Source organism: Mauremys reevesii, linkage group 7 (assembly GCF_016161935.1).
Source record: "Mauremys reevesii isolate NIE-2019 linkage group 7, ASM1616193v1, whole genome shotgun sequence".
NCBI lineage: Eukaryota > Metazoa > Chordata > Testudines > Geoemydidae > Mauremys > Mauremys reevesii.
In genome coordinates this window covers 20,861,813-20,882,461 of record NC_052629.1, presented here as the reverse complement: position 1 = coordinate 20,882,461, position 20,649 = coordinate 20,861,813, and the positions used below count along the sequence as shown (strand labels likewise).

Below are 20,649 nucleotides of genomic sequence, written 5' to 3'. Positions count from 1 at the left end.
GAGTCTTTCCTCAAAAACCACAATTTTAAAGGCCTATACAAACATATACAGTGAAATTCTGACCCCATTGAAGTCAGGGCTTCAGTGGGGCTGAGATTTCAGTGTTGAACAAATTAGTTTGCACACACTCAAGAAAACAAAACTGGGGAGTCTGTCTTGTTTGTTGACATATATAGTACTTGAAATATACGGATATCCTAGCAAAACCTAATTCTAGGGCCATATTCTGCTTTCACTTACACCTGTGTTGATCAGAAGTAACTGCACTGGAGTTAATGGAGTGGCACCAGTTAAAAAAAAAAAGGTGTGAGATCAAAGTCAGGAGCCCTATCGTAATAGTAGCTGGAGTTGGAAAATGCATGGTAGATCAGAGTCTACCCTTTAGGAAGGGCACGGATGTATTTCCCTAATAGAGAATGTATTGATAGTCAACTGATACCTATGCTGAATCTCCCAGCATCCTGCTCCTCCATCCAAACTACTTCCTAAAGCTTCAAATACAGTAAACTTGTGTTGTATGCAGCCACTTCCCACTTGACACTGAAACCAAGTTCAGCTAATACCCAAATAGGAGCAACTATAGACTGAGAAGTGTTTTAAGTGCTGCTGATCTAACAGTCAAACTCCTTTTGATTGCAGGTATTCGCCCACAAATAATGAATGGCCCTATGCATCCTCGTCCTTTGGTGGCTTTGTTAGATGGAAGGGACTGTACAGTGGAGATGCCAATTTTGAAAGACTTGGCTACTGTTGCATTCTGTGATGCACAATCAACTCAGGAGATTCACGAGAAGGTAAGTTTAACTTCTGTAACTTCATTGAGATGTTTTTGAAGGGGGAAAAGATGCTTGTCCTCTTTTTAACAGCGTATTTATTTTCCTGTTTGGGTGCTGCATTTTAGTGTGATGAACTGACCATACCTCTAAAAATATCTGTGGCTTAATACTCAGCAGAACTGGCTGGAAATTGGGATGTAATTTTCATGGACATTTCAGGGGGGAGTTGTTTTGTTTTTTGTTTGGCTTTTTTTGCATCAAAATTTTGATTAAAAAATGCCCTCAACATTTCTAATTTCGAAGTTTTTCAGACAACTCTCAACAATTCAGTGTGAGGTCCTACACTCAACTCAGTGGCATCGGTCTGTTTGTTTGGATGTAAACTTTTGAATGTTGCACCCAATCAATTCCAAAATTTCAGGGAAAATTCTAGGTGTCAGTGGGCAGAATTCTGTTGATTTTGGAGAAAATCAGTCAACTGGAAGAGGGAAATGGGGGACCCATGGAGCTCCTGGAATCTGGTTAGCGCACACATCAGCTTCTACCACATCTATAATTATCTCCATATCAAAGAACTAGTTATTGGCAGCCATTAACACCTTGCAATCTAACACCGTCCCCCATCTCAGCTTGGCCCATCCTCCCAATAGAGTTTAAAATGTCGACACCCTGAATGATTTACCTCCCTAGACAGAAAGAAAAATAAAAAATGGCGAGGGGGGAAGGAGGACACACACAGAGCCTCTCGCATGGGAGGAAATGAGTGATCTCAGTATGGGAGAATTAGGGGACCCCAGAATGGGAGAACTGGGGACTCGCAGAGCTCTGACTGAGGGGTGGGCGAGTTGCAGGGAGCCCCTGAAATAGAGGGGTAGGGAGGGTGGCACACAGGGAGCTTGTGGGGGAGAAAGAAGGGATGCAAAGACCTTCTGATGTGTGTGCAGTGAGTTCAGCCTACAGAAGTAACAGTGTGCAACCCTCTAGCATAATAAATACTTGTATAATACCAAAGGGAGCACATAGAAATGCTCACCGGTTACATTTCTTATTGTATAACTGGACTTTTCCCTAAGCTTGTTCCAGTGTATAAGATCTCCTCGAAGTCAATATGGCATTAATTGCCTATAGAGCTCTAGTGCAGCGTCTCCTCTAAGGATGAAGCATCTCACAAATACTGGACCTTACCTTAGAATGTGCCCTCAACTCCTGTTAACTCCTGCCACAGTCAAGGGTGTACAGCACCACAAGCTCAGCAGGGTCAGGTCCATTGGTTCCATTGTACACGACTGTAACAGTTGTTCCCAGTTCTTCCCCAGCTAAATGACTAGGATTTTCTGACGTCTTTTTGTTCTATTTCAGGTATTAAATGAAGCCGTTGGGGCAATGATGTACCACACTATCACCCTCACCCGAGAAGATCTAGAGAAGTTCAAGGCCTTAAGGGTCATCGTTCGAATAGGCAGTGGCTATGACAACATCGATATCAAAGCTGCAGGGGAGCTCGGTACGTGTCCATTCCGTGCCATTTGTTTGTTTTCTCTTTAAATCAACACAGGTGACATTGTTTCTTACCTGCATTTGATCAACGTGGCATGTCAGACCAGATTTTCAAGTGGGTTTAGACTCAGCCCCTAAAATTGTGGGTGCAGTTCTGTGTGTGTTAAGATGTTGCATGCAAAAGAACATGACTGTGAAATACATAAAAGCGTGGACAATTGCAATTTTAGAAACTGCTTTTTAAAACTTGCCCCAGTTAGAAATATATATATCCACCCACAGCACAAAAAAATGAGATGGATGTTTGTTTTAGATTGCTTTTATTAGTTCTGTGGGGTGTTTTTCTTATTCTTGTTAGTATTTATTTCTCCATCATGTTTAATTTGTAGCTGCATAATCAAATAGTCAGAAACTACCATCTACAGTTGCAGGCACTTTTTTTGCAATCACAATAACTCGTTGCATTTGTACACCAGTTGAATAGTTATGGGTCTGCCCAAGTTGCATGCGAATGCAGATTGCTTGCGGAACTCTGGGGATTTGCACTTACAAATAACTGGGTGAGCTAAATTGCATCTACAATTCTAGTAGCTGTGTTGAGACCCCTTTTGATAATTTAGTCCAAAGAATACAATCCATCAAGAAGTACCATGACAGCGTTGCTCAAGATTGCTTGTATTAAAGATTTTCTCAAAGGAAAATAAGAACAACAGACATTTAGACCCTTAGATAATTCAGGTAAAATAGTTTCAAATAATCATTCCTAAAAAAGCAAATACTAGCATAGTGAAGTATTTTTCAGCTAGAGGAGCAGTGTCTTCTTAGTGTGACAGATTCTTCTGTATTTGTAACTTACTCTTACAAACACTGCTGCATAATCCTCCCTTTTAAACATTGCAAATTGGGTGGCCAAATGGTGGGGTTTTGAAGTGGAAGATGTAATTTCTTTCTACAAATGTAGCCAAAAGTTTAATTGGCACCACTATCTAGAAGGGATTTTTTTTAAAAACTAAGAAGAGATCTTTAACTTTGTATAGCTGATACATGACAGGTGGCTAACCATAGTGACAAGTCATGCAATATCCACCATCTGAATACAAGTGGCTCAATTCTGATTTCAGACATTCAGGCTCATTTAATGCATACTCCCTCCTACTCAGCTATCTCCTACTTGGAATAATTACCATAATAGCAATGAAATTCAACCTTTGCACCAAATTGTTAATTCATTTTAAATTGTGGAATTGAAACAGAATCCCTGTGTTACCTAACAGCATTCCAGATGAACGCCCTGTGCTACAGAAAGTTCAGAGCTGCCTCTCCACAGCCTCTTCGCTCTTCCTGATGATTATGAGAAGCAGAAATTAGTAATAACAGGGTTGTACAGGCTAAAAGAAAGAGCCCTGTTGTGACGGAGCTGCTTTTGTTTTACTTTAGGATGGCTGCAATCCCTGCAGTCTCTCACCTGCTTTGTAGCAGTTTCTGGGATTTGTAAAATAACGTCAGTGGCTATATATTTTAAAAGATTTATTTTTTCTCCTCCACTTGTTGCTGTCTGTTGCCTAGGTGTGGAACACAATTCTGTTTTTACTGTCTGATCACAGGTTTTTCATATCAGTTCTTTTTTTGACATTAACAAAAGCTTCTTTTCTTTATGGGAACAGGAAAATGACATTTAAAAATGTTCTCACAGATCTACTGAGAAATTTACTTTAGTTTTTCATGTCCCCATAGAGATGCACTGTACCCATATGAAAGCAAAGGCAGCATTCACCCATGAAACTAGGCAGTGCTTTGACGCAAAACTTTGTATACTTTTGCATTACAGATGTGCAGCAGTTCTGACAGATTGGAACAGAGCAAATATCCCTAAGGAAAAGTGCTTTTATAATGGTCAACCCATTTATTATTCATTGCTATTAGTTATAAACTAAAGCTACAGCTGCTAAAGTCTCCTTTCCAGCGTCTACTCTTGTGACAGGGATAGATATCTGTGATTAAACAGATACATGATCATTCCTCTGCAGTTTGTAGATCTTGCGTAGTTAACTTCTGAAACTTCAGAGTCACATATAGATGTTTTCATGATGTCCTATGCGCTGAAGAAGAAATCACTCTAGATCCACTTGTGTAGAAATATTAACAATCATTGACACCACAGGCTAATCATGTACTCCATGTCAAGACGTTTTTGAGGAAAGAGTATAGTCCAAAGTAGATGATCATAGCTATAAATGTCATTCTCGCCTTCACAATATTCCTGTTAGATTTTAATTAGAATTGTCCAGGATGGCACTGATTTTGCAAACCAAGATAGGCTTCATCACATACCTAATGGCCTAATTATTTGTGTCATGTAATTATAGACTGACCAGATCCCAAGGCGGGGCACACCGAGATTGCTCAGTTAGGGCAAATTGCAAAGAATGGGACAGACAATCCCCAAAACTGGTGGTTATTCTAATACTTCGATTCGCCAAGCCAGCAACAAACCAAATTCTACAGTACCTTACTGGGTACCCAGAAACCAGAAACACAGTTCCCTTAAAGCAACCCAGCCTTGAGCTCTCACCCAGACAGCCAGGTCAAATATGATGAGGATTACTGAAAATCTTGTTCATCGTATAAAAAGTTCTACCAATCCCAAAGGATCAGACACGTTACCCACCAGGTTAATGAATATTGCAGATCTTACCCAAATACACGCTTACAGCCAATTCATATTAACTAAAATAAGATTTATTAAAAAAGAAGAGAGAGTGAGTATAGGTTAAAAGATCATTATACATACAGACTTGAATAAAATTCTTAGATCAGTTTCATAGTAGAGATGAACTTTAGAGTTGCAAAAGTTCTTTCAGAATTAGTTCCATAGGGCACAATCCAATGTCCACTATTAGGGTGACTGGAGCTGGGGACCTTAGTCTTGCAACTCAAACTTCCCCTGATGTAGCTTAAGCAGATCTGAGATAACAGGATCAGGGCCCAAGAGTGCTTTTTTATAGTTCTCAAGAGGCTATCCGATAGCCTCTTGACAGCAGGCATTCCTTAGGTGAAGAATAGTGACTTTGAAGTAACCTCCTATTTCCTAAGTATCGTTGGTAACAAGCTACATGGATTAACAATAAGGCAACTGCTCATCTCTTGCCATTTACGGGTAGTTTACTACATACTTCAAACAGAAATGAAGACAGTGATATTACTACATTCAGTTCATCTAAATGTTAATATCTCCTTTTGATCTTTGAATTAACAGACTACAACGATAGACAGGAACGGTTTGGTTACATTGTCAGCCTCTAACAATATATATGTAAACACACAAAACCCACAAATCATTATCTATTAATATGTCTCTACAGGTTGAATCTGGATCAATTATCCTGCTAGTTGTGTAACCCTTTCTGGCCCTGTGTGACAAAGGCACAGGGCATTTTTATGGAGACATTTTCCTTCCATTTCATCTTTTTTTGTTTAACTCCTAATGTCAGAAAATTATTCTATAAAAATGTCTCTCAAGCCCCTGGTCATAACTGATTGGATTGTGATGAATTAAAATTTCACCTTTGAAATTCTTTTAAATGGTCTTCTTCAGCAACATCCACACTAGATGGGGTGGTGAAACTTTTCTGAAATCAGTCATGCACACACTGAATGCAAGCAACAGCGGGACACGTCTAACTGCGTTATCCTTAGTGAGGGGTTGTTAAAAGTGCTGTGCATGCACTTTACTTCTGCCCTGCATTCCCCTGCTGCTGCAACTGAATAAACAGGCAGTGGGCAAATACTACAGTTTAAAGTCTCTAATGTCTGTGCTGAAATTCCTTGATAGCACAGCTTTTGTTCCCTTATTGCAAAGAAGAAAGGGGTTTTCATCCTATCCTAGACCTGAGAAGACTCAACAAATACAGGTACTGGCCTCAGATTCAGAATAACTCTTGCCTGCATCGTTCCATCTCTCCAAGCTCAAAATTGGCTTATAGTTCTTGACTTGCAGGAAGAGCCTTAGATTCACAGTGGGGGGACCCACCAGGTAACAATACCTTCGTTCTCTCCACAACACCAAAAATATTCACAAATGTCGGAGGGTGGGGGCTGCACACCAAAGGAGAAAGGGACTCCACATCTATCCGTGCCTAGATGACAGGCTGATCAGGAGCAAGGTCCAAGCAGGAAACTGCAGCAGCTCTGGAATCCTCTACCTGTTCTCCTATTAGGACTCCTTGTGAACTATGAAGAAGAGTCTGTAACAGCATCGCAGACAATAGAGTTCATAGGAGCCATGATCAACTCTCAGTTGGTGAGAGCTCACCTGCTAGGGGGACAAGTTCCTGTCTGTTCAGTCAATGACAAGGGACTTCCAGTCAAACCTGGCAGCAATGGTGTGTACACGTCTGGGCTGTTGGGTCACCTGTCATTGTGCATATACTGGATGCTGCTTGCAAGACTTCATCTGTGGCTCTTACAACTGTGATTTCCATCCAAGCATCACATGAATAAGAGAGTCACGTTCCCACCCAGGTTCTACAAGAGCCCACTTAATGGCCGAACCTAGAAAACATATGAAAGCGTGTTCTTTTCTTGACCAGTTCCCAGGATGATCTGAATGTCCTGGAGTTCAGGGATATCCAGTCAGCCTGCATGGCATTCCTATCTGTTCTCTGGGACCTTACGGTGCAGATGCACTACATCAACAAGTGTGGAAGTGTTGGGTCATCCCCTCTCTGCTAGGAAGCCATTAGACCTCGCGTCATCACCATGGGGTAATCCCATTGGTTCTTCATCTTCTAGGAATGAGCAACAACCTGGCAGACTTTTTAAGCAGGCCCACAATAACCAACCTCGAGTGGTCTCTGCAGGTGTCCATTACAGAGCTGATATTTCACCTACAGGGTATGCCACTGAGGACAACACTAAGGGCCTGAACTTCTGCTCTAGAGGGCATCTGAGCCTGGTCTCCAGGTTTCCTATATGTCTTTCCCCTCTGTTCCCCTGATCTCCAGGGTGATATCCAAAATGAGAGAGAAGACATCCATGCTGATGCTAATAGCTGCCTATTAGACAGGCTATTTGGGCTGCCAGACCTCGTGAACATGTCCATTCAGCCCTGCATTCCTCTAGCAATCTTCCCGGACATGATATGTCAGAACCACAATCAGATATTGCAGCTAGGCCCATAGTTGTTGCACCTGATGGCTTGGATGTTGACTCCTTGAGCACTAATGACAGAGACTGTTATCAAGAGGTCCAGGATAGCCTCATACAAAGCAGGAAGCCATCTGCCAAGAAGACCTACTCTTCCATATGGAAACAGGTCTCCATATAGCCTATCCAGGATGCTCTGGGACCAGTTGAAGCTCCAGTCCCAAAGATCCTCAATTATGTGTTGCTCTTGAAACATTCTGGATTGACTCTTCATTCTCTCAGAGTTCATGTTGCAGCAATATTGCTGTGTCATGTCAGTACAGTTGTAGCCAACGGTATCCAGATGCCTCAAGGGACATCTGCACACTTACCCTTCTGATGGAGACCTGACTCTTGCATGTTGTCTTAACATTGTCCTCCTGTTACTCATGGAGCTGTTGTCAGATTACTAACCACCCTTGCCCCAGGACTTGTGTATGTGTGTAAATAAAACCTTACTCTTAAGATGGTCTTTCTGGCCACTATCACATCAGCGTGGATAGAAAAGTCAATGGAGTATTGTCTGGGTATATTCTATGAGTGATTTATTTGATTTACACTCAGACATCATTCCTGGAACAAGTGTGGTCAAACAGCATGCAGGGTAGTCCCATCTTCCAGGAATCTCAGCCCAACAACAATGTCTAGTTCCCAGGGAGCTGCTGTGCCTCAAGTACTGACTCCAATCAGAGCCCAAGACAGAGAGCAAACTCTGCTGTGTGTCGCACAGCTCCCTCTCTCCTGAAGCTGCCTTTGCACACAGCCTTGCAAAACCCCAGACTAGCAACAGTGCATCGTGTCTTCCTAAGAGTCAGACCTTGTTCTTATCCCCCCCCGCACCCGGAAGAAGAAAAGAAACCAGAAGATTGTGTGGCAGCCTGCTGGTGATGCTCGCCATCACAATAATGTTGCATTCTTAACTAGGTTAAAGAGTCATAATATATATTGGCCATATTTGTGTGTTACAGAAACGTTAGTGAGCTGTTGCAAGCAGCAACGTGAATTGTTTTACCACTAATGGATACTATTAGCATATAAAATCAAACTGATATTTATGCCTTGCCAGAGGAACACAGCTCTTTCAGGTGTGTTGATAGGCTGGCGTTAACATAATTCATCCCTTCAAAATCCTAGTAAAATGAAAGAAAATGCGTGCTCTTTGGAACAATCATTTTGAATTAGACGCTTGGCTGACGTGTTTATCTACAAAAATATGTTCATTTGGCTGTGGACGGTTGACATGTTGCTCACAGTTTGACTATAGTTTGCGTAGCTCCTTGATGTTTTCTTTTAAAAATAAACAAAAGCTGTACAATTATTTACATTTGAAGACTTTAACTTCATATTACACCCTATGGGGCCTTACCCTACCCCTCCCTCATCTCCATCTCCCCATTGGCATGCACATTATACAGTGGAGGTAACACCTCTCAGCATTAATTAGAGTTACACGTCCACTGAGAGCGAGAGACATATAAATGCTTTAGGGCGTGATCCAGAACTCACTGAAGTTGGGGGAAGGACTCGCATTGACTTCAGTGGGCTTGGACTGGACCTTTACGTTGGCCAGTATTACAAGATTTGCAGTACAAACATTTACTCCCAAGGGAAAACTGTGCCAAAAATTCTGCACACAATATTTTTTAAATTCTGCAAATTTTGTCAATAAATAAATGTGGAGGCTGCCAGTGCAGGGGCCAGGCCTGCCTCAGAAACACTCCAGGGCCCTGCTCCTCTGCACCAGGTGAGGGCAGGCAGGCTCAGGCCAGTAGGACCCAAGTGTAGAGGGGTTAGTGTGGGCGGATCCAGGTGTGGGATGAGAAGATTCTGGGTGTGGGCAGCTCAGTGGGGAGTCCAGGTGTGGCGGGGAGCTGGATGCCCAGGGGCTTGTTGGGGGATTCCAGGTGCAGGGGCAGTGCGACTCTGCAGGGGGATGCAGGTGAAGGTAGTTGGGGTTCTGCAGGGAGCTTGGGGGGATAGATGTAGCGGGAGGGGGGGTCTGGATGTAGGAGGCTCAGCAGGGCGTCTCGGTGCAGCTGGTTGGGGCTCAGTGAGGTGGGACTCGGGGTGTGGGGGACTGGTGGGTAGTCCAGGTGCAGAGGGGAATGGGGCTCATCGGGGTGGGAGTTAAAGTGTGGAGGTCTTGTAAGGGGTGAGGCTTGGCAGAGGGGGTCCAGGTGTGGGGGGCTCTGGATGCAGGGGGTGAGGCTCAGCAGGGTGGGGGACTGGGAGGTATCCGGATGCACAGGGATTTGGTGGACGGGGGAGCAGCTCCCTGTACAGTGACCCCTCCCGCCGCGGCTGAGAGGCAATGGGGGGCAGGAAGCCGGTGGGCAGGGGGGAGATGCGGAGCTTCCTGCAGTTGCGGGTGAGTCTGACCTAGCCCAAGTCACTCCTTGCAGGGACTAGTAGCTGAGCCAGGCACAAAGTAGGAGCCACTGGTTGGGGCGTTCCCAGTCCCCTCTCCCCCAGAAAATTCTATGGTACATTTTAAACAAAAATAATGCAGCCTGTTGAAAGTATGGGGGCAGAGTAAAATAACATGTCTGCAGGGGGTGCCGTACCAATTGCTTGTTCCTGCGTATATTTAATTGAATGCAGAATTCCCCACTTGCTCGACTAGTCCTTGGAGCACCCCAGGACTGAGCACACAACTGTAGGTCTTGCTGAGCTGGCTTATTCAGCAGTGTCCTAATCAGCTGATCCAGGCCTGCACTCGTTACCTTAACAAAGGGTTCTAGCACTGTGAGAACTCTGCAAGCCCTGTGCCTCAGCCTCACCTGCTCCAGGCTGACAGGGCTGCAGACTGCACCAGAGCCCACTCAGGGCTGCTGCTGCTCCTCCTACATCCGTAGCCAGGAGGAGTGGGCTAGCTACCACTCTGCATCAGGCTACTTGAGACTGTCAAGTGATGGGAGAAGGAAGGTTTAGTGGGAGGTGAGAGCCTGCCCCGCCCTTGTACAGGGAGAGGAGGAACTTCCCCGTCCATCTGCCTCTCTTGCCGTTGCAGCTGTGTCCTCAATCCCCCCTGTCACTTCAGCTGCTACCGGTTGCCCCACTGAGGCTATGTCCTAATGCAGAGTTAGGCTGCTGGAGTAGCCTCTCGAGTTAGCCTAGCTGGAGGGAGAGTGAAATAACACGCCAGCTACAACCAGCCAGTACGTTAGCAGCGCGGAGTGGTTGTGTTAGTAGCTGATGAGCTGTTGTCCTGTCCCCCGGACGGACCAGCCAGCGTGAGTTAAAAGCACCACAGCTCTGGAGCTGAGGGGTTGTGTGTGTGGATGGGACTCGAGTTAGGACAACACTTGTTATAACGTGGGTTCACTGTGCAGTGAAGACAAGCTTTGAGTGCCGCACCGGGCTGTAATATTGCCCTTCCCCTCAGTTAATTTGTCCACTAGGCCTCACTTCTTAAATCTGTCCCTGTCAGGCAGGCCAGCAGTGCACTGCCTACACGCACAAATAGCCCATAGATTCTTCTCACAAGGTAAGGACCGATGCGCAAATCCTTAAAGGTATGGTACATAGACGTTGCCCTGCTCAACATAGCAGTACTTAACCCTAGGCGGCCTGCTGCCAGGTCACGGAATGGTCAGCCTTGTGCTAGGCTCCCCATACAGTGCATAGGGAGAGCTAGACACCTAAGGAAGGAATTGGCAAGGGAGCCGCCTAAGCTAGCTGGGAGTGAAATCCCGAGAAGGACTTGGGGCAAGGAGAAGAGCTTAGGCACCCGAGCGGCTGACCTGGTGCGGCTGGCTGCTGGGTGCCTCCCTCCATAAGGCAGTCTCAGCTGCGAACCCTCTCCTGGAGTGAGGCACCAAAGACAGGTCAGCTGCTTAGGTAGCCCATGTCCTGGCAGCTGAAACCATCTTTCTCTCTTCTGCTCATGCTCTCCTGGCTGTATTTTATATGGGAGCTGTGCTGCCCCCATCGATTGGAGACCTGCATCCAGTCCTCCTGTTGTGGTGTGACAGGTCTGGCTTAATCATGCTCTGAGCACGTCTACAGGACTGGGCCCTGCTGGTGAGATAGGCGTTCCCCTTCCCCTGCCCAATTTGAGACTCTGGCTTAGGGGCCTACAGGGTGTCAGCTTGAGCAAGGCCTCCAAGCTACTTATTAGCTGTGGGGCAGCGTCACCATTTAGGTGGCTTTGCAAATGCCGACCAGCATTTGGAGGTGCCTCCAGGGTTAGGTGTCAGCTTTGAGAATATCAGTAATGCCGGAATGTGGACTTAGTCACCTGAGAACCTTGAAGGATCTGGACTGTAGGGATTTTCATATGAGTTTGCCTGAATAAGGACTGGGATTCAGACCCTTTACCACAAGATGGGGCTCCAAACCTTCTGACTGCTCTTGCCAAAGAAAGGATTAAAAGGAAGGCAGTCATGACGGTGGGTAAAACTCCCGAAAGTGCCAGATCCTCAAAGGTAGATTCATTGAGAGTTAGCTGCTGAAATACCTTTGAGGATCTTGGCCTTGGAGTTTTAGGACCCTCAACTGCAATGACTTTCAATGAGATATAAGCTCCTAAACCAGTTGGGCACTTTTAAAACTGTTACCCAAAATGGTTATTGACTCTCACATAGGCAAAAAAAGAGGGACTCATGCAAAAATGTTCTCCCTTAGCTTGGGGTGACCCTGTGTTCCCGGGCCAGACTTATTGCAGAGAGGGAGAGTGAAGGGCTGGGAAATCTCTGTTTTACCGTTTAAACATTTCTCGTTATTTATCACCAAGGAGAGACAAAAGGCTCCATAGAAAACACATGTGCAGTAAGAGCCTGGTTTTCAGGGGAGCTTAGCACATGTTTATACTGTTTTCCTGTTTCTAAGAGTGCTCAGCAAGTGCAATGGGAAATAGTGTGACGGCCTGTTGGTATGGCAAGGGCAGGCTGCCCTGGGAATTAAAAAAAAAAAGAATCTGACCCTTGGTGCATCCCCAATGCAAACTTTTCTTCAGACGTGTTTGTAAGAGCCTGAAGGATAAGTAATCCTGGCAAGGCTCCAGAGATGGGGTGAGTCCCATCAGAGACAGAAACCACCCCAAATCTTCCCTCCATCTGGTGGAAGAATTTAAACCAGAAGCGCCCAAGGAACCCCTTTTTCCCACACATCACTGTGCAACAATGTCATAACAGCCTCGATTAAGGATGGAATAGGATTAAAAAGGTTGAGTTTTTGTCCCCGAGAACAACCAGCTGCATTGGCCAATATCGCTGCCCTGCTGTGGCCCGGTGGTGAGGTCCCACCAGTTTATTTGTGTGTGTGTGGTGGGACGCTTGCTCTGCATAGAAATGCAGCAGACTGACATTTCAGAGGTGAAAGGAGTCTCATTGCAGCTTATAAAACCAGCCTTTGTGAAGGAACAATGGGCCTGGTTGGGACTCGCATGCTTTGGAACTACTTCGCCCCTTCACTGCAGAAAATTAATACACTAATGTTATATGCAGCTAAAGTAAAGAAAACAGATCAGTAACATTCCTGTTATAGCTGTACTGCTGGTATTACATTTAAAAAGAACTTCTAAGTGGTTCATTGAGGAAAAAATACTGTTTTATAAGTATCAAAATAGGATTCATTGTTAGCAATTAGGATTGCTTATAATAAATGGAATCTTAGCTTTAAAAGGTGTCTTGAGTTTTTAGCTTAAAACCTCTGGGGAAAAAATGTACCTTGGGAAGTACAGTGTTCGGGTACCTAGCTAGAAAGCCAGCTTGCCTGATCCTGTATGCCAAGCATATGTTCTTATGTATGTTATTTCTTACATAGTCCGCAGGCTGCAGGTGAGAGTTGGGTGCTTTGTGAAGCAGCATCTAATAGTACAAATTCAAGGTGATATTGGGAGTTTGCCACAAAATTCCTTTCACTGTCATGTGATTTTGAGCAGGTCCACCTACATGCTGGGTTGGGAAATGGTCTGCTGATGGTATCAAAGAACATAGAAATGGTTCAGATCAGTTTCTTGGACAGTTTCATTAGTGAGAAGCCTGGAGATTTGCTGGTGTTTCAGTGACTAGATTGCGCGGCTCTAAGATTGTGATTTTGTTGGGTTTTTTTCCCCTTCTCCAGGGATTGCTGTCTGCAATATCCCATCAGCAGCTGTAGAAGAGACTGCAGATTCCACCATATGCCATGTCCTAAACCTCTACAGGCGGAACACTTGGCTGTATCAAGCACTGAGGGAAGGGACCCGGGTGCAGAGTGTGGAACAGATAAGGGAGGTGGCCTCGGGAGCAGCTCGGATCAGAGGAGAAACTCTCGGCCTCATTGGATTTGGTATGTTGGCAACTTTGGGGGACAAAATATCCAAAGCAGAGCCATCTGCAGTGAGCTAATGGAGTCTCGACCTTGGAGGAGTACGACTCTCAGGACTTATATCGGGGATGGGCAACTGGTCGCCCGGGGGCTGCATCCCACTAAATAGATCATTTTCTTTGGGCCCCTGGTGTCCAGCTTGGGGCAGGCGATCTGGTGGTATCAGGGCCAGGAAGGGGGCAGGGTGGCTGTGACGTGATACTGTGGTGAAAGCCAACAGGCCGGAGTGGGGAGCCGGGCCCAGCCCCGTGGCAGAGGAGCCAGTAGTGCGGCATAAATGCGGGGCAGGCTCATTCCCCAGCCCCCCCTCCCTCAGGACCCCTCTCAAAGGGTTGGAATGGATTTTCTGGCCCTCCACTACCTTAAAGTTCCCCATCCCTGACTTAGATCTTCTATAGCAGCAGAGCTTATTTTGCTGCATTTACTAGACTGTGCACTACTGGTGTGGGCAGTTTTGTGGTGATACAACTGCAGCCACGCTAGGGGTTCCACCGATTTAACAGTGTTTCTAAGCCGCTACAGTTACGTGGGAACAGAAGCCATGTGCCCTGATTTTCCGGCGAAGGAGCTTGTTCTTTTCTTGTTCAGAATTGTGAACCCAGCTTCCTCTGTGAAGAGGAAGCAGATTTCCAAGGCTGCAGGGACTTTGGTGAGCCCCATCTCCTGAGTGCTTTCGTGAGCCTCTCCTGCACTCTCCCTTTTCCCCCTGGGAGTTTTCTCAAAGGGTTCTGCGCACACACTGGTAGCCTTGTTTCATGCTGTATCTTCCAACCGCGCTTGTCTCCAGAGTGCAGCTCTTCAGTGTGACCAGGAACCTTTGCAACAATTTCTGTATCCTCTTGCTAGCAATGATTTTCTCCCCAGGCAGTGCCTTGGCCATGCACGGGGCCAGAACATGTATGCGTTACATGAACCAGCCTGTGTGTGAATGTGTGCTGCCCACAGGAGCCACTGCAGGCAGGAGCTGGGTCTTAAAGACCTAGCTCCTTCTGGGCTCCCTGCTCGCTCCTCAGAGAAGATTACAGTTCCCCTCCCCCGATCACTTAGTATGGCACTCTCTTCCCCTCTGATGGTGGCTGGGACAGAAGTTGCTGAGCCTGCTACAGCCTTGGCTGAGAGCTGAGTCTTTCAGTCCAGGCAGTAGCGGCTCATGCTTTTAGAGCCAGAGTTGCTGCCGCTGATGACCCAGTTGCTCTGACTCTGCCATGCTGGCCAGCCCATTTTGGGAGCAGAGCCCAATCCCTGTCCACCAGTGCATAAGGGAAATTCCAGGATGCTGCAGAGGAGAGGGAAGCCTCACCCCCGCCCCCCCCCGGCTGCCTTTTGCATGGCTGCGTAAAGCCAAGCCAGAATCTGACTTGCAGTGGAGCGAAAGTAGCACAGATAACTGGCATTGTGGCTTATCTGTTATCACTTGTGGCAAACGTGCATTAAAGATGCTTTAACGCTGGGCTGAAGATGTAGTGAGTGACTTGGCTAGACGGTACCTGTGGGTACAGCTAAACCAAAAAACCCACAAAACCCCTGCAGCAATGAGTCTTAGAGCCTGGGTCAACTGACGGGCTCATGGGGCTTGTGCTGGGGGGCTAAAAATAGCAATGTAGACATTTGGGCTGGAGCCCAGGTTCTGAAACCCAGTGGTGGGGGCAGCCCCAGAGCCCAGGCTCCTGTCCAGGATCGAACATCTACACTGCTGGTTTCAGCCCCGCAGCGTGAGCCCTGCAAGCCTGAGACTCCCGGCCAGAGGGATTTTTTGCTGTGCAGACATCCTCTGTCTCTCAGGCTATTGAAGTTTGAGGGCCCTGTGTTAACAGCTGGTGTGCAACAAGACATTGCTGGTGTATGTCATGATAGTGTCTCGCTGCACATTGGGCACGAGGCCAGACATCAGATGTCAGCGTGGAAGCATTGGCCAGTGGTTAGAGTACAAGGGTGACAGTCAGAAGATATATTCTAACCATATCTAGCCTTTGTGTGATGCTGTTTCTCGTCACTGCCCATCACTAATGAATCCTGCCAGTACCCCTGGGATGCAGGTAGGTCGGCATTGTGCATTCTAATAACTGGGGAGAGTGAAGGGAAAAGAATAAGTAAGTTGTCCAGGTCACACTGCCGGGATTCCAGCTCAGGAGGCCTGATGTCTAGCCCGGTGCTCAGACCCTGCCTGTCCTTTTATTGTATTGAAAAATCCCTCATTAAAGAAATAGAAGAGTACTGGTTAAAAGCTGTTTTACGAAGCTAACACCAGGCCCTAATGTAATGACATAGTTTTTCCATCTTCTTTCCCTGCAGAGAATGATTCCCCCTCCGTACCAGCTCCTACTGCCTCTGCACACTGCTCTCCCTCTGCCTGAGTGGGTCCCTCTTTATTCTCAGATGCTGAAGGGTGAATTGTGGAAGTCACACATGACTTGTGGGTCTCCTTCCCTTTAAGGCAGCATGGCCTAGTGGCTAGGGCACTGGCCTGGGCATCAGGAGCTCTGGAGCCTATTCCTGGCTCTGCCATTGACCTGCTGTGTAACACTCAGCAAGTCACTTCTCTGCCCTTCCCCACCCCTCCAGTCCTTTTTCTGTCCTCTGTATAGAGTGCAGGCTCTTTCAGGGATTGCACAGCACCGCACACTGGGGCCGCCAGTTATCATTGTTGTATAAACTGATGCTGACGATTGAGCTCCAGTGCATGGCTTCAAGCACTGGTGTGTCGCCAGGAACCAGGGATGATTACCCTCCCGCAGGGCTGGCCTTATGCCATGGCTGTGGGGTGCACTGACCCAAGTGCCACAAGCTGGTGGCCCTGGACTGCCAGAGCAGGGGTGAGTGCGGGCGAGCCCGGGGCTGGAGCCCCTGGCCTGCCAAGCAGGGGGGTATGCAATGCCACCTGCAGCTTCCAGCCTGGCAGGGAGGCACAGCCCCTGGATCCCCCGTTCCCACAGGATGGGGGGTGGCTATGCAACCACTCTCCTGCCATTAGGTAGTCAGGGTGTGTATGGCCGGGGGAGCCCCCGAGCTCAGCAATTCTTCCCTGTGCAGCCCAGCCAGGTTCCGGAGCTAGAGCTGGTCCTTGCGCCCTGCACCTGTTCTCAAAATCAAAGAAAGGGCACCAAAATACAAGTTTCCCCAGGCTGCCATTTTCCCTAAGGCTGGCCCTGCCCTCCTGCATTTCTGTGACAGGAAGTGTGTCCTCTTGACTCAAGAGACGAGCTGGAAGGCAATTTTCCAAGGAAAATGCTAATTCATTGAACCCGAAATAGTTCATGGAAATAGCATCAGTGAAACTGAAAAGAATCCTATCTAAAAATAGCCATGTTGCCAGTGTTGCAGATGGGGGACATAGCAGGTAAATATGTATTGCCAGAAAGCTTGTACCTCTTTACGTGATGGCTTGCCACATGTTGCCAAGAGGAAGCTACAGCTCAACTCAGGCTGTGTGGAAGCTGCCCAGCACTGGAGAAAAGCAAACCCCCTCCAGGCTCTGACCCAAAGGAAATAAAACAGTTTAAACAGACAAAAGGTGGAATGTGGACAGGGAAGAAGGGGGAAAGCTACTGGCCATAGCTTGGCAGTGATTACTTGTTAACATGCAGCTTTGTGGGAACACACCTGGAATTGAATTTTAAAACACGGCCATGGTTAAGCATTTGAAACTGTCCTTAGAAAATCCACCATGAGGCTTGCCCCACGGTTGCTGTGAGCGTAGGATGTACACTTCTGAGGTGACCATCTGTAGACAGGGGACCCCAGCACAGGACCTGAGGAACGCGTTGCTGGGGATGTTGTGAAGGCCAAAACTATAACTCGGGTAAAAAAAGGATTAGATGAATTAGTGGAAGATAGGTCTATTAATGGTGATCAGGGAGGCAACCCTATGCCCCTGGTATCCTAAGCCTCTAACTGCCAGAAGCTGGGATTGGATGCCGGGGGTAAATCACTCGATAATTGCTCTGGTCTGTTTATTCTTTCTAAAGAATCTGACACTGGCCGCTGTTGGCTACTGGGCTAGCTGGACCATTGGTCTGAGCCAGAATGGCCGTTCTGTTGTTGTTCTAGAGTCAGTGTAAGCATGTTGCTTGTATTGTACATCCCCCAGCAGAAGTAGTCCACACCCAGGGCACTGAGCCGGGCTAGCCCCATTATCACTGGTATTTCAGACAATGAGCCAATTGCATCCCTGCCATAACTCCAGTGACTTCGGTGGTGCTACATGAGAGGTGAATTTGGCTCACCGTGTTCAGAAGCAGTTCGTTGGGAAAATAAAATATTCAGAAATGAGGCACTGGCCCCTGTCATGGGCTGCGTGAAAACAGAGGCCCTGAATGGCTGGACTTGGTCTGGAAAATTCTTCCATTTTCCTTGCATCATAACACACTCAGGGTCTGCTCCTGTAACCACAGGCCCACGCCTAGAGCTTGCTGCTGGAGGGAGGAGAAAGGCTCCAGCACACACTCACGCCTTGGCATTCCAGCCCCCTCAGCATCACCTAGCAGCAGCCAAAAGGGGGCAGTAAAATGACGGGGCTCATGCTTTGCTGTGTTGAGGAATGGGCCTGGGCTGTAGACAGGGGCTGCTTTGTATGAAGTACTCAGGTAAGGGCAGCTTTTCAGGCAGTCACGGCACAGGACTCGCAGAGCCTGATTCTAATGAGTACTTCAACATGAATGGACAGTGCCTGGTTATTTGGCTTTCTTTACATTGCCAGACAGACGAATGAGGAACGAAGGGGCATGTATTGATGTAGGACTTGGGTAGCCGAGTCCAGGCAATGACATTGAATAGGAACGACATTGTGGATAATGACCTGCTGATTGCACTGCAGCTGTCCCTCTTTATCAGAATAGCCTTATTAAACCTTTGCTTCAAAACCATGACAGTTGTCTTAGTCATGCCCAATTAAATAGCCATTCAGCAAGAGGATGGAAGGAAAAGCCTACAGCAAACAAGTTGCTCTTATAACTAGGGCTTTATTTTTATTTTATTTTATTTTGGCATTGTCTGCTTGAACAAAAGCACCTCATGAAGGAGTTAGTTTCTTAATACGGCTCCTCATGGCCTGGCCTGCTCCGAGAACACACAGAATGTGGCCCTATCCTGGTGGGGTGGTAGCGTCAAATTCTGACCTCAGAGCCGAGCGCTGCAGATAGTTACGTTTACTCAAACGACGACAGGCTTTTAAATAACATGGCAAATGCTTAATGGACAGTCCTTTGACCACTATTGCTGCTTATATTGTAAAGGCGCATTCTAGGCCTAGCCCTCTGCACGCTGTGCTGCATGGTTAATGTTTGCCCTTCAGATAAGTCAATAGCTAGACAGTCGAGCCTGAGAGGGAAAGAGGCTTACAGATGTCACGGCTGCGGCGGGGGGCGCGGCGGGGGCTCAAAGGCAGGCAGTTTGTGTTACCGGCGCAGGGGAGTGTTAAATGACACATTTGGTTACTTTTTTTGCTCTTTCTTAAGCCAAAGGCCGAATGAATTGAAGTGATGTAATCACCAGGTTTGGGGCTGAGGTTGCTGCAGACGGAAGTTTGGCATAAATGTGCCAGCGAGTGATGGGGGGGGGGGGGGGAGAATGGGCAGTGCAGGGGGTTAGTGATAATATTTAGCCTTTTTCCTGCTCAAAGCACTTTACAGCCCCTGGTTAATGAATCTGTACACATTAGAGGTGCATAGTATCAGAGGGGTAGCTGTGTTAGCCTGGATCTGTAAAAAGCAACGGAGAGTCCTGTGGCACCTTAAAGACTAACAGATGTATTGGAGCATAAGCGTAAGATGCATCTAACAAAGTGGGTATTCACCCACGAAAGCTCATGCTCCAATATGTCTGTTAGTCTATAAGGTGCCACAGGACACTCTGGCGCTTATTAGAGGTGCAGAATCTGATTCCCTCTGTGGTATTGGACGTCACCGGCCTGTCTCAAGTTTCAGAGCTGGGCTTTGAAGTTCGTGGCTCCATGTCTTCCATTGAGATCGCTGGCCCTGGCCTCGGCTCACATCCTCAGAACGCACCATGCCTCTTTAAGGAGAAATGCTTTTCATTACACTAGCTTTCCCCTCTGCACCTCTCATGTCAGCCACATGCCCTGAGTACAGGACAGGAGTATGATACAAATCTAGGCCCATAGGCACCTAAATAATTTGAAGATTGGGGCCTAACAGCCAATGGGAGCAGCATCAGGCCACAGATCACCTCCTGGAAGAGTCCTAAGAGCCAAATAAGTGGGTATGAAGGTGTATTAGAGAAGTGGTGCAGGGAAACGTCTGTACCACCTGCCTGGCTCTAGCCACTGCTTATGTCATTCTTTCTTCCAAAAGCCCCGGCACCTCAGCACCTCCTGACAGACGGATGTGGCTAATAAGTAAACGCGAGCGAGCAGAATCAGTGCAGACCGAATGAATTTGCTGTGGCATGAGGAGAAAATACATGGGAGCAAATAGTGGCAGTAAATGGATCTGTTGCCTACTGAACGCAGTGCTGCAGCGTCACATCGCTCAAGCCGTGTGACTCTCAACATCTTCTCTTCTTTTTCTTGATACGTAGGTCGCACTGCGCAGGCAGTTGCAGTTCGAGCCAAGGCATTTGGATTCAGTGTGATATTTTACGACCCATACCTGCAGGATGGGATAGAAAGGTCTCTGGGCGTCCAGCGAGTCTACACACTCCAGGACCTGCTATATCAGAGTGACTGTGTATCGTTGCACTGTAACCTTAATGAACATAATCACCACCTTATCAATGACTTTACGATTAAGCAGGTAATTTACCTTTTCTATAAAAGAAAGAAGATCATTTTATGGTTCGTGCTGAAAACCCAGAACACTATAATAGTAATGATACCAGTGATGATTTTACCTTTTGAGTAGTTAGTTACATCTATCTGTTGCCC

At 46.9% G+C, this 20,649-nt stretch overlaps 1 protein-coding gene across 9 annotated transcripts in view; it reads left to right on the top strand.

The window, feature by feature from the left end:
• Positions 1 to 20,649, top strand: part of CTBP2 (C-terminal binding protein 2) — a 299,487-nt gene that overhangs the window by 268,662 nt on the left and 10,176 nt on the right. For all 9 annotated transcript variants that reach the window (XR_005583069.1, XM_039482480.1, XM_039482482.1 and 6 more), the window contains 4 exons: positions 640 to 794; positions 2,136 to 2,280; positions 13,524 to 13,730; positions 20,304 to 20,518. Coding sequence is in view for 8 of the 9 variants with exons in the window: in XM_039482480.1 (XP_039338414.1) it covers positions 640 to 794; positions 2,136 to 2,280; positions 13,524 to 13,730; positions 20,304 to 20,518 (722 nt within the window). In the remaining variant the exon portion in view is untranslated. The remainder of the gene's footprint in view (positions 1 to 639; positions 795 to 2,135; positions 2,281 to 13,523; positions 13,731 to 20,303; positions 20,519 to 20,649) is intronic.